Below are 15,413 nucleotides of genomic sequence, written 5' to 3' on the forward strand. Positions count from 1 at the left end.
TCATCTACAAAATCATGAAGATAAAAGATTGTTAATTTAAACGTAGCTCACATTTGCAAAGAATAGATTAAATGAATAATTACTTGAACAAACAAATCTTTGACTTATTAGTAGTTATTTTTTTTATATCATCACCACAGCTTGCAAAATGCTCTTGTCAGATTTTGTAAGCTTTTCAGTGCCTGTAATGGCTTTTCTGAGTTATAAATTATCAAAGATGGAAAATCATCAGCCTTCTGGAATGATTTTTAAATGAAAACAGACGAATGTCATGAAGTAGGTATTTCAGAGCATATTCAGATATTTTTGTGTGGAGCACAACTTCCCTGGTGGTCAAAGCTGATTGAAATCCTTTTTCCACTGAAAACATTACCCATATCCTATCTATTTTAATAAGATCAAGATTTCAGTTACTGGTTGGTTTTTTCCTCCCTCCTTCTTTCTAATTTATGGGTACTTGTCCCATGAAAAGCACATTCATTAAATTTCAAACACTGTTCTTGTTTTAGTTTTGTTATCAATAATTTAGTACCCCTGAAGAAACATTGTATGATGGCTCCAGTGACCCTAGGGACAGAGACAGTGGAATCTTATCTAGAAGGTACAGTCCCTACAAACAGAAATTGAATGAAAAGGAAATTAATTAGACCTCGTTCATTTCATCTTATATGGACACTACTGCTTACAAGAAAAATAATAGAGAAACACAGCAACAAATTAAGTGCCCAAATAAAACTTAACTCCAGAAAACTCATGTTGCCATGTAATTTTGTCTTCCAAACCACTCAGTACTTGCTTTTACACTTTCTCTCAATCTCATCATATATTTATTTTATATGAACTCCCTGATGTGAGCTCTCAAAGCAAGAGTTGCAAAAAGATGTACATTTTCTTATTTTTGCATCATATTTAGATTTATTATCCTATGACACACACACAAAAAATGTTTACTACCACCTACATGAGCTAAGAGATTCCTTCCAAACCCCTTCACAGCTTCAGAAATTCTCTTAGATGGTTTGTGCCAGAGATCAAAGCCCTACCTACAGAGATCATGTACATCCATCCTGCTCATAGCCTATCACTTGTCATTATGAAACCCTCGTGGTGCTGGACCTCAGCCAGAATAATCCCAGGGTTAGCCTGGGTGTCTCTTATGGGAATACTGGGAAGCACCTGGACTCTGCAGTGCAGTGCAGTCCCGGTTTTGGATTCATTTTTCCAGTAGGAAGTGCCAGAACAAGGTGCTGTGTTGGATTTTTTGGCCACACGGACGCATGAAGAGATCTTTTCAATTTCTCCCTGAATTGTCCTTTCTCTCAGACATCTCCTTCACTTTCAATTGTCCATATATTTGATTTCAAATGCTAATAAAAACTAATTTAGTTTTAGCACTTTGGCCAGCCTCAAATTCATAACTGACCTTTGGCTTTCAGGACTTCTGCTTCATCTTGTTCATTTTCCCCAGAAAAAAATCCTCTGAGTTATTGCTACTGTCTCTACCCTGCACACATTCTGCATAAATGCATTTGCATACTCTTTTTAAATTATTCATTGCAGCTGACACGTATTTTCTCAAATGCTGAAATTTGTCTTGATGCAGCTGTACTGGGAGAGTACTGATGGAGTGCACAGTTCCCTCTTCAGGTTACATAAAGTCAGATTTAAAGTACTATGTGCTCCCACCTCAGGCCTGTTGTTTCTTTGTGTTCAATTTTCTATAATGCAGGGCTCTGACTACACCTTACATCAACAGTCCAGACTCAATAAAGGCTCTATCAATAAATTTTTATGACAGAGTAGCTTAAAGATTAGTTCCTGTTTATTACCTGTATTATTACCCCACAGTAGTTTAGTTCTTCTTTTCAGAGGTTCAGATTTCATTCAGCAGAATTTGCAATTTCTTTTTTCATTTTTAAAAAGAATCTTTACATAAATATTTCCACCTCTTCCCAATGTATTTTTTTTTGTAACAGCATTTTACATGCATAATTCCCTGTATGCAAATATGAAAGACAGCAAGTAGAAAACTTGCTGAGTTCCTGTGGAAAATATTTTAACAATGCAGAAGCTAAAACAGCCTCAGCTGTTTATTTTAAAATGTTGTCTAGAACCAAAGATGCTATTATTTATTTAAATATAAACAAATAAGAAAAGTTAAAAAATTGTGCAGATGGCTTTAGACATTAACATGTTTAAGAAGGACTGTTGAGTAGCTCACAAGGAAATGGCCTCTAACATTTTAATTTCTGCACTAACCAGCATCTCCAAATTCATGCCTCATTCACAGAGAGACAAAAGATGAAGCAAAAATATTTCAACTTGTCTCATTTTATATACAATGCCTCTGGAAGAGACTGTTGTTCTTATATTATAACTATGCACTGTAAACCACAGAAAATACACATGTGCAAAGTCTTTTCTACAGCATCACTTTCATTGCTAACAATCACTGGTTGGACATTTATCATTGCCTCTACAAAACATGTTCATTCTCTCTCTCTCTCTATCATATTATACTCCCAGGCACTGCTCCAAAAGTCTTGTTGAAACATGGATAGATTTCATGGTGTGCTATTACTGTCATGTGGTTGATATTCCTTGGCTTACATTCAAGTCAACTGTTTCAAGAGGAAAAAAAAAGTCAATATTGGTCCAAATTTCTCTCCATAGAGAGATAGACTTCTCAGGTTTGCCTGACTGAAATTCATTCATATACTGAATATTACTTAATGAGAATTTACTTTGATTATTAAAATATGTTAACCAAAAATATATAAAATCCCAGAAAACTGAAACCATCTTTTGGAACAGTTTTGTTTGGCTTTTTTAAACATTTTTCTTCTACAGATAGTTTAGGTGGAAGAACAACTGATTTTGTCACAGCTAGGATCAATTCTCACTGTTGCTTTATCTGCACATATATTTTTCTAAATGTGTATTTCAAGGTTAGAATATTCCATGCATTATTTATATTCCTTTGGAAACCATTTAGATGCATGTATAAAACTAGCTTACTTTCTGATTTGTGCTGTCGATTTTTTGGTAGTAGTGTAGGAGGAGATTTCCACAGTCACGTCAGAAATGATTCTCTAACAAATTGATTCCCTTTTTGAAATATTGCTTAGTAAAGAAATGGATGAAATATCAGATTGAAGAAGATGGCTTTGTATTGGTGCAAGTCTAAGTTTTACCTTGAGATGATACAATTTGTCTCTTTGGCATTTCCTTAGAAACCAAATATCGTAATTTATTTTTTGTTTCTGGATTTTCTTTAGAATGTTGATGGGTTTATAGCACTGTGTTTCCTAAAGTTATCATTAATTGTTTTATATATCCTTCAGGTAAGACTATAATATTTTGTAGCCTGACAGGCTTCTAAGGCCTATAGGAAGCACTGGATGTTTACTGCTGCTTGCCAAAGCAGAATTTCCTATGTAATTTTTTTTTAAAAATCTTTCAAATGGAATTATTTTTTCTCAAAAATGCATATGATCATATTTTCACTTTAGCAAAATTATCCTCCTCCTTTCATTTTTCTCTCTGGGGGTATATTTCTAATGCTAGGAGGTGCTCTCTGAGAATGTAGATAAGGTATTTGCTTTGTATTTAAATGTTATTGAAGGTAAATAATTTGGTTTTAAAACTGGCTTTTTAAAATATGGATTGGATACCTTCGTTAAATACTCCTTTTTCATGTGCCCTCCTTTCTATGTTCATGCCGCATAACTGTTCAATTTGAAGACATAAAGTATAAAAAACAATCAGTTCCATCGTTACCTTTTCCCTGAAAATGTGGGCAGGTCCTAGTAGTAAATTTTCTAGGTTATGCTACCAAATAGCTGATAAATTTTTTATAAAATCCTGAACCATACTCTAATGGTTTTCAGTGATGACAAGTTTTCCATACAAGGATGAAGATATAACATTCAGCTGGGAAAGTACTGAATAATACAAACTGTTTACATTTTTCACATTTCCAAAATTTGCATTGCAACATTTTTTCAGGAGGATTCCATGGTTTGTAGTTGGAAACAAGGCAGTGAAGCTTAAACTAGAAAGCAGAAATAATAGTTATAAGTCTAAACTCGAGGTTAATACTTGGCTGTCAAAGAAAAAAAAAAAACAACGTGTTTTCTTTCCTGATATATTCTTAATGGGCTTTGAGAAACCTATGGAAAAATTAAGGGGTGGGGACCTTCCTTGCTCGTTTCCTGTCTTCCCAAGCTTTCAGTCAATAACACAGCCTTTTAAGCTTTTATTTTGACCTTAAATAAATTTAAAGGTTTCCCTCCTTCCCGTGCAAGCAATGCCAAAAAATATTTACAAAGCTAATTAAGAATTTGCAAGACATCAACAGGAAGATGCAATTCATATGGAGAACAAAGGCATATGGTTTCTGTGGGTTTTCTTTCATTATAAAAATAATGAATTTGTGTTAATTTCACTGGTATTCAAAGGCTTAAATAGCTATAAAAAGAGTAAGATGTCTAGATGCACTTAATAAATTAGCCAGGTGAGAACAAGGATCAGGGGAAAATGTCTTCATCTGATTCATTCAAGTTAAAGCTAAAATGGATTATCTGAACATAGGGGAAATAAGCTATCATCCTGAGCAATTTATGATGATCAATAAAAGGAACTTAAAGTCCATGGAGAAAGTGCAACCTCCCCCAAAGTTAAGCATACTTTGGAAATGTATGACAGCAGTTTAATTAATAAAAAATACTTACTGATTGTTCTCACATGCCAAGAAAAAAATCTTGCCATCAATGTGCAAGACAAAAAAAAAAACACAATCTGAAGCAAAAACAACCAGTTCATCTACTTTATCACTACCAACAACATTGCTGTCAGTGAGCAGCAAGACCAAGAGAAGATGAGAAGCTACTGGCAAGGCACATTGCAATGTCTGGCACACTCCTCTATTAAAGGAAATAATGAATAGTGCAGTCAACAAAAGGGCTGCATATACAACACATGGGAAGTTATGGGGGAAAAGGAATATCATATGAAAGTATGGTTCTATATGTGCAGTATTCCTGAGAAAATCTGGAACCATACAATAAAGAAAAACAAAAAGGCTTGGACAGATTACAGAAATAAGACAGAAAAAAAGTAGAGTCATCACCTAGATATGCATAACAAAATAATTTCTGAGCTCATTGCAAAATATTTCTAAAAATATAAAAAATAGTGGAAAAGATAACTTGCTTTCCTCTTCCTTTTCAAGATGTGTATTAACAATGCTGTTGGGAGAGGATGACGTAAAGATGACTCAACCATTCAACTGGGCTTTGAATTATTGCTAAGGCTTGTTCTTCCTGTTTCAAGATGCAGAGCAGAAAACTGCAAGGAGCACAGTTCTCTAAAGAAATTCTAACACTTGTTTAGTAACCAGGTATAAGATGAATTCCAACAACCCATAAAATTGCTAGTATGCTTTCTTTAATATGTTTTCTTTTCTTCCTACTAACTCCAGCTGTGTTTAGATAGAAAATGTTATTCACCTAAATTTCAGCTAAAGGGGCCAGGCAGGATACATCCAACTAATGTATATAGTTGACTGAAGAGCTTAATATAAAAGACATGACTTAAAAGATTTGAGGGTTATTCTTTTTGCAGAAAATAGGACAGTCACAAAAAAATTCAATTCATATGACAAAGTTTGCCTAAGCCTCCCTCTCCTTTAACTACTGAAGGACCATAGGCCTTTGTCTTGACAACCTTAGTGACATCCTTAATTAGGTGGGATATGTCTGTGTCATAATGCATTCCCTCTGAAATTAGCTACTCCATTATCTTCTGGGTAATTTGTGGAAAAAAATAATGAGGTATTTCATTCAATTCATTCAAGTTAGCTTTCTGAAAGGTCAGAGCACTACAAATCTCACCTTACCCATTTCCCATATCATGGTCTGAAACTACTTACACCATAGACAACTAGATATGTATGAAGATGAGATTTTTAGATACTTTTCCTAGTTAAGGTTGGTTTAAAGGATTCTGGACCCATAAGTATATCTGCTGCCTTGGAGAGAAGGTCCACAAATATGGTATGAAGCATACTATATTTGTCATATGGAGCAGAATTTTATCAGAAGCAAGGCCCCCTTGTCTGTCAGATCAGCAGTTTTCCCCCAGAATATCCAGACACAGCATCTAATTTTCAGAAATGAGAGCTTCACTTCTAGCATTCAGAAATATTACATCTGCTCTGGGTGGGAAAGCCAGCTGAGCCTGCTCTTAGCTCTCTTCCTCCTGTTACACAAAGAATCAAATGGCAATATGATGCAGTTTCACTGCCTTTAGAATAACTGGTCTGGTAAGGAAAAGATGAAGTGAGGAGTTCACAGATGGTTTTTCAAAACATTTGTGCAGCTTCCATAGTTTTTTTGCACAATATAATCTGGAAATATTTTGGGACATTCATGTTTTAGTTTAGGCACTCAAAGCATGTGTGAAATAGCACAGAGGTAATTAGGTACCCAGAATTATTTTCAAAGGCAGAAAAATCTTTGCTAGTAATTAAAATAAAATATTCCTGAATCTAAAGATACAGAAGATATATGAAAGGGAAGTTTAGAATACATCTTTCTCTAGAGTCTTAACATGGTTCTTTTGAAAAGCAAGGTACAAAGAAATAGAAATACAACTGCCATGATGAAGTCTATATATAATATTTTCTGATGAAATGAAACAAAAACCAAACCTCCTTTCCCATTTTATAGCATACCATGAGAGGGAAAGTGTAATTGTATTTCTTTATTCATTTTTTTCTATTGACTCAATAAGCAGATATTCTGAAACAAGGTGTAAATGAGGCTTTCCATGGCCAAGGGATCTGTATATAAATAGGCAGAGTATTAAATTGCAAACATGAAAACAGTGTTATGATTGGCTTCAGGCCTGCCCCATTCTTTACTAATCATGCTGCAGCACAGTTATATATGACTGTTTATTTGATACTCTAAAAGCACGTTCAGGCATGGAAAAATGAAGCCCAGAAAGAAAGCCATCCCTCCTCGAATGTGACTGGCATTGTTTCACTGCTTTTGTTTTACTTTTCACAGTAAATTAAGTCTGCAAACGTTGCCAATGAGAGTCTTCACTGTCACTTTCCCAAGGCTTCTCTCAGATGTGAGAGGCTCTACTCCATGGCAGCACTGACATGACTTGGATGCTAAGCCTCATATCAGCTGATAAGTCAACTATACAGTCACTGCAAAGGTTAGGCTGAGCTATTTCTTTTTCCATTATTTCAGGCAAAAAAAATTCCTTTTGCCCATTCAGGGCTAGAAAATGAGCTATTTGCAGCTCAGGATGGAGGTCAGGAAGGGCACATGAAAAATTCCTTCAGATGTTGGCTATCGGTGTTCTTAAAAGCCTGCTTTTCAAAAATATTTCTTAAAAAAGAGGAAAAAAAGTTACTTTTCATACCTCCATATATAGAAATTCAGCTCATCCATATAAAATTAAAATAATTTTTCCTCATAAAATTTTTAGTGATTTTTTCACCTCCATTTTCATAGTAGGTTTAATCACAGACTGAACAAACTGGCTCAGGCAAAATATTAATGGCAAACAACTGCTGACAATGGTAAAGCTAAAGGACTCCATTATCAGACTTTAACATGATAAACTTCTATTTAGAAATACACCAACAAATTTAATGTGAAATCATAGTCACAACTGGATATTTACAAAGGTATTTTCAATGGGGAGCCATCTTTATAATTTTATTTTTTCAAAACAACAAATATCCTGTATGTACATTGCTGTTAGTATTAAGGCACTGCTAAAAGAAGCCAACTGTTTAATCTTTGATAGTTTAGATTTTAATATTTACAAAATTACTAGCACAAAACTGTATACAAGGAAGTGTTCTTGCAACTGGTAGCATCTGCCAAACCCTTTCAATAGCATTATTTCATTTTGGCAACTGTACACAATAAAAATTTTTTTTTAGCAATTGAACAACCTGGCCTTGACACACAATGCTGATCTGGTTTCATTTACCTCTCCACTATTCTTTTTGCTGTTCTTAGGTCTTATTCCTTTATATCATAGCATTAAGGAACTGAATAATTTCTAAACGTGTCTCTCTTAGATTGAAATATTATCTAATTCCAAATATATCTATATCTATCTATATCTATATCTATATCTATCTATATCTATCTATATCTATATCTATATCTATATCTATATCTATATCTATATCTATATCTATATCTATATCTATATCATCTATATCTATATCTATATCTATATCTATATCTATATCTATATCTATATCTAATCTATATCTATATCTATATCTATATCTATATCTATATCATCTATATCTATATCTATATCTATATCTATATCTATATCTATATCTATATCTATCTATATCTATATCTATATCTATATCTATATCTATATCTATATCTATCATCTATATCATCTATATCTATATCTATATCATCTATATCTATATAATTTTTAGGATGTTATTTTTCCCTTAAGAATTTTAAGTATGAGAAAAAGAAAATCAACCTAGTCAAAAGGATATTAAGTTGTTTTTTTTGAGATATACCCTCTAGAGCACAGACACTAAATCCAGAATAAGAATCCAAAATAATTCCAGACATTTGTATAGAAATCTTACTGACATATCATCAAAATGAGACAAGCAATCAAACAACAGGTTCATGTGTTTTTTTCATCAAGAAAAAGAAAAAAACTTTGATTGACTTAAAGAATAATAACAACAAGGTATTAAACTAATAGACAGATTATTCTAATTGTGATCATAAGCAGTACACAGCCTTAACCTTAGCTGCACAATGTGTATCAACCCAGAGCTTCTCAAATTAAAACACAAGCATTGCAAATTACTGATGAGGAAAGTAAAGTGTAATGTAATGAATCACTAATAATAACAATGATATTAACCATAGAATAGCTGTGTAACCATTCATTTCTGCTAGAACTGTACTAGAGAATTACAGCTATCAAAATAATGAGAGGATGTAGCAGTGCTCTGCTGCAATACTGAGGACAGGAGTTCATGGGAGCTGTGAAGAAAAACAGTGTTCTGAAAATCTTGCTACTCTATACAGAATTGGAACTAACTTAGTAGGTCTTCAGTGAATATAGATTAGAGACTTCTTTCCAGAAGATGGAAGCAGTGCTGGCATAAGAAATGACTGCTCTTTATTTAAAATGTTCTCAGTCTTTTTTTACATATTTATTTAAAGGTTTTAGAGCAATCTTAGTCAAAGTGCCAAAATCATACAATGATGACAAGAATGAAAGGAAAAGAGACAAAAACCGCAGGATTACTGTGGAGCAGGTTACATCTACTTAGAGATGATACACACACTGAATTCTCCAATTTACAAGATGCAGATTGTCTGTGTGCAGTTTAACCTTAAATGTCAGGATATCCAAAATACTGGTTTTGATAGTTTTTGTGAGACTGGAATTATCTATTGCTTATATGTGTTTAGACTGTATTCCACTTATTTAAGAGTGGAGAGTTGTAGTAGAATACAGTGGGAACTAACTCTGCCCACTAATTTATATATTATTTATCATTAATATAACATAAAAAATAAGTGTACTCTAACACTCATATCTATTTGGTTGCATTCATTCATTTAATATTCATCACAAAAATATGAGGTTATGATGCAGACTGTGTTTTCAGAAATATCCAACTCCAACAGCTACCAAGTGTACAGACCTCTTAGCTTAGAAGCAGAACAATCAAATAACAAAAAAATTAGTTACTTACCTGACACTGAACAGAAATGTTAAAATAATACCAGTTGAAGCAGTCAGAAATTTTAGCATGATAAACTTCCATTTAAGTCCTAGTACAATCAGAATTTTTTGAATCCAGGTTTTCCAGGATCATAAGTGAATGGTCTCTCCAAATCAGAGATTAACACAGGAGTAAATAATGGGCTTTTTGCCATTCAGAAACAAAATAGAACCTGATGACAATTCTCAGCCTGTTCCAAAGAGCAACAGGCAAGATTCCTCAAATAACTGAAAATATAAGCAAGGGAAATATTCCATTCCCAGTAGAGCTGGAGGCCTTACAGTTTTAGTCCTGTTCAGTGCAGCTTTTGTTGCTGAGGTAACAAGCTTTCTATTCAGCTGGTGGAATCCATTGCTCCTGAGCAGCAAGAATTACTTAGCATTTAACCAATACAGAGATTATTTATAATTCTGTTCTCCTTTGCTGTAAATTTTCAACATTGAACGGAGGTATCACAAAATATTAAAGAAAATCAAAACCAAAACCTAAACATCACAAGGCACTAAAAAAAATATACACAGAATAATGAATTTGTCTTAAAAGCTTTCTTAGCCACTTACCCAGGCACTCACACATCTGCCACAAGTGGTGATTTTGAAATCTCCATAGAGATCCTTGATGGCACCAGTTGTAAAGAATCCCTCCACCATCAGCAGAATGCCATATACAAAGAATGCAGCTGCTACACCATATATCACGTACTTGAAGATGTCAATCCTGTGTAGGAACAGCAAAAATTAATTGTCTGCATAAATATTTAAAGCTGACTATAAAATTTCAGGGTGAGCTAATCAGATCCCCTGAGTCTCAAACTTTATGACTGACTGGAGTCAGTGAAAGTGCTGATGTGCCATAGGGGAAGATGAGGACAGGAATGAACTTTGAAATAAAATAGCATTGATACAAGAAACACCGGGTCATTTAAACGAATTAAATGTGAAAATGGATCTGTTTAGGTAATACAGCAAAATTCTCACATCAAATTAAAAGTCAGTTACTTTTCAATGTTTTTTTCCTGTAAATGAAGTGGAAAAGAAAAAAAATAGAAAATTAAAAGTAAGTAAAAATCTCACACATCTCCTAAGTCACACATTCTGCCCAGCACTTAGGTTGTAGAAGATATTTAGTTACAATCTTCAACTAAACTTTTTGCACATACAAGTAGTTCTCAAGCTGCAATGTCAGTCTGTGCTATCTTCTCGTTGTTATTCTCCCATTTATTCTCCAATGGACAAAGTGTTTGACACAGAATAATAAAGTCAACAAGAGAGATTCCTTATTTCAAACCAGAAGCATATTATTCCAGAAGTAATGAGGCCAGATCATCTGCAATTCTTCTATAAAGAGGCTTTAAAACATCATTTCACAGGCAGACAGCTGAGGCAACAGAGGGATGGGTTGCAGTGTGACGTTCAGAGTCTCAGCAGGCTCAATTCACTACAGAGATTACCTGTATGGCTGTTCTGCCCAGCACTGCCTATAAGTTCAACATTGGCTCAAGGAGACTGTGCCTCCTAAATGTTCTATCATGACCAGCATTTGTGAAAAGATTTTCACTAGCATCTCTCTGCTCTGTTGTCTAAACTTTGTGACATTCCTACTGACCATAGTCTTAGATCAACAGATTTCAAAGTTTGCTACTTGAACTTCTCTAAAATGCTAGCCAGAGTAAATTTTCAGTTTGTTGATGTGACAAGGCAGGAGCTGTGCAACTTTTTATAAAATGGTAATAGGCAGATTTAAGATGGTACTAAGTTCCAGTCTTATTCTCCAGGTCAAGATAGTGATGCCATGTAATAGTGAAAGACAAAAAATAATGCTGAGAATCATTAGGATCTGCCAAATTAATTTTGACATTTCCTTACCCACACTGGATGTTTTCTCTCGACAGCAATTAATATTTTTATTGGCATGAAAAAAGATATTTAATGATAAGTCCTTGGGACTATACTTTCCATCATCACTTAAAAGACAACTCATAATACAAATTTTACATGTATAATACAATAAAAAAACTAAAAAACCTGTTAAAATATTTTTGAGCTTGAATGGTTTTCAAAAAATACAAAGTCAAGCTCAGATCTACTGCATTAAAAATGCAGTAAAAATGCAGTTAAACTTCTGACATAATTGGGGATGGGAGAAGTACTATAAATGAATGCTTCTGGAAATGAGGTATATTGTTTTTCCCTAACATTCTAATACCAAAGCACTTCCAGCCTTTTTTTTTTTTTTACACTGCTTTTTGTTTCAAACTCAGTTGAAAAGAATAAGTCAATTTCTGTATGGAATCGATATGTGACCAACTCAAAAGCATGAAACAATTTTAACACTGTGAATGGTATGAGATGATGGAGATGAAATTTATTTTAATATATATAATTGTGATTACATTTTTCTAATGGAAAAATCCCATTTCCCTGATTTGGCAGTAATTCAGCCATTGTAACACTTTTTTTTTTTTTTAACATTGAAACTGTGTTTTAAGCCTATCTTGTCATTAGTGATTAAAAAAAAAAGTTACAAAAGTAACCTTTTTGCTACTATTCCTTAAAAACTCTTCCAATTCCTATATTATATACTTTAAACAATTGTGACCTTCACCAGTGGTTGAAGTCTGGGAGTTCTGCCAGCAGCAGCTCCTCTCAGACCTTTATGTGCTCAGTTACAAGCTCTCATTGCCCTAAAGAGATTAGGACTTTTGAGAAGTCCAGAGACTATTTCAGTCCTTACAACAGCCCTTTAAACCATCTGTGCTGAGTCTCCCACTGAGCTGCTTGTGTCAAAAAGTGTACTAAGAGATCTCTGTTTTTTCTTTAGCCTTATGTGCATCTACAGGAATAACTTTCACTTAAGCCTCCCTTTCATAAAAGGAAAAAATATATATAGGCCAACACTAGCCAAATATAGAAATCTATTTCTTCCTCATCCACTCATTACAGAGAGGTCGTAAAACCTATTCATCAGACTACATGCGATGAAATAGCCAGACTTACTCCAAGGAAAAAGGATCTCCTCTAAAGCAAAGAGTAAAAAGATAAATGAAAATTGTGAGACAACCACTCAACTACCTCTCTAAAAGCCAGATAGAATTGTATTGCAGTATAGCTACATTTAGTGTCTGCTGTATTTAAAGAAAAAGTACTACAACAATAACTTCATATTTATAGTTTTGAAGATAACATTGCTATCAAGTTATTCTGCAGCATCTAACACATAAACAGGTCACATAAACTTTTATTTTCTCATTAAGTTATAACAGCTAAAAGATAGACCTTATAAAATGGGGATTGCCTTTCTTTAAAATAAAATGTGATTCTTTGTGGATGAACTCAAGGAGATTAATTGCCATCTGTGCTTCAGCAAATTCTCAAATGCTGCAGACAGAGCACGAGCAACCAGGGAGGTAGAAGGGAAAGCAGAAGGGGTGGTGAACGTGAGCCAATGGGCAAGGTGGGTAAGGACAAAGAAAAAGAGCAAGAAGGGCTTACACTTGTGTAAGGTGGAATAAAAGGAAAGAGGTGTGTAATGAGAAAAGAAAGGAGACAAAACAATAAAGAAAGAATTTTGTTCTTCTGACAGGATTAGAAAAATATGCATTGTTCAAAGACTAAAGCTACTCTGGCCTAGGCTGCTGAGTAGAATAAGCTGAATGATTATCTAAACATAAAATAATTGTGAAAAGCATCTTGAAATTAGTAAGAGCTATTTTTAAAAAAATATAGAATAATCTAAACCACATTTTGCATACTCTCTTAATCTGATAGATTCCCTATGGATTCTGGATCTGCCTTTCCTCATAATGCTGTGTTCAAATTGTTAAAAACAAAAATATTACTGTTTTTAAATTGTGATTTAAATCAAGCTGATCCTTCAATTTTTACTTCTTTCTCTGCTGCTAGTTCATTAATTATTCCATATTAAATAAACTCCTTAATTCATTAGTCTGAATTTGGATTCTATCCAACAAGAAGCATATTTAAAATATCTCTAGAAAAAATGCTTTTTTCCTTCTGGCAGAAGGTGTTCAGGGAAACATCAATGCCAACTTCTCAATGAACAGGTTGAAATAGAGTTCCAAGCAGACTATCCCAGCAGAGACAAGTCAGAGGTGAGTGAAAATATTCTTAGTGAGTCAGACCAATGTTGCAGATTTTCTTCTGTGTATTTTCATGGTGTTTTGGCAAATTTATGTATTAAAAATTATAATAAATCAGCAAGAAATAAAATAATTTGTTGAATGATTATGTCTGTTTTCAGCAGATTTTTGTGAAAACTGTGCTAATATTGTTTTGGAACAATCTACATACTTGATATATATATATATATATATATATATATAATTTTTTATTTGGTTAATATAGGAATGCAGTACAGACATTTAGTTGCATTTAACACCTAAAGTTCAAATTAACTTGCCCTGTGACACGATTCTCATGCTGCCCTGAAGACCATTATATTCAAATAAATTATGTGTGCACTTCAGCCTGAATAAGTGATAAAAGCCTAATATTCCAAAGGTTTTCATTAGCCTACCCACCAGAATACTAGATATTACTGTGGGACTGGTTTTCCTGAATTTATAATTCTGTCTCATGTTTCTATTTCTGAATTTACAACATAACTTCTCCAATATATACGATAATATTGAGATATTACAAATGTTAATAGGACATGATTGCCAGTAAGCTGTGCCTATACTCTCCAAATGCAAGTAATTTCAGGCCATTAAATCTATTTCCAAGCTAAAAAGCAAGTTAATAAGGAGTCTAACTTCTAAATTTCAGGTGGGAAGAAAATAAAACTGGTATATAGAATGCTCAACCAAAGTTTATCAGGAAATGGTAAGAGAAAGGATAAACTGCAGAGAAAGGATAAGACCAAAAAAAAGACCCAAAAGTAATTTTTATTAAAGTGGAAACAAAATATAACAGAAAGAAAACAGAGACCTTGATTATGTATTTCTGGAATAAATTTTGTGTGTAATCATACGAAACATTTGCTCAAAACTAAAGCCAGATTGTTAGTATTATATAAAGAAGAGATTATTGTACAACAATATACAAGTTACATTCACATTCTGCAAGGGCCAGATTTTCTTGTCCTACTCTGAAGCAAAGCTGATGTGACATAAGTACCCACTGGTTTTAATTTGTGATGTACAACTCTCTACAGGCATGCAGAATGGTACCCTAGATCATCATCCTCTAAAAGTTTGCTGTTTCCCTCCTAGGAATGGAGCAGCTGAGTAGAGATTTCTTGCAGAACATCTAAAAAGCCATATAGAATCCTCAAACTAATGGAAGAAGAGCAAAAGCAGCACAAAGCACACCTCTGCTCTATGAATCTTGTAGCTCTCTTGAAATAGGAAATGCTTCAGCATAAGGATTTTAGCAATCATGAAATCTTTGAGTCCAAAACACTGAATTTTTACTACAACCGAAGGACAAGGCTTCTCCTCAACATTGCTTGGGGTTTTCTTATAACCTAATTTTGTTCTGTCTAAAACTGCTTTCTTAGAAACTTTTTTTAGAGATGTTAGTTACAGAAGGGATCAGGAGCTTTCTTTCTCTGAAGAGGGCAAAAGCCCCACTGG

General features: G+C 33.8%; 1 protein-coding gene across 1 annotated transcript in view; it reads right to left on the minus strand.

Annotated features, from left to right (window-relative positions):
• Positions 1-15,413, minus strand: part of GPM6A (glycoprotein M6A) — a 113,346-nt gene that overhangs the window by 15,316 nt on the left and 82,617 nt on the right. Inside the window, exon 3 of the mRNA XM_056489629.1 lies at positions 10,378-10,534. Coding sequence (XP_056345604.1) covers positions 10,378-10,534 — 157 coding nt within the window. The remainder of the gene's footprint in view (positions 1-10,377; positions 10,535-15,413) is intronic.

This window comes from Oenanthe melanoleuca, chromosome 4, assembly GCF_029582105.1.
Source record: "Oenanthe melanoleuca isolate GR-GAL-2019-014 chromosome 4, OMel1.0, whole genome shotgun sequence".
Classification (NCBI taxonomy): domain Eukaryota; kingdom Metazoa; phylum Chordata; class Aves; order Passeriformes; family Muscicapidae; genus Oenanthe; species Oenanthe melanoleuca.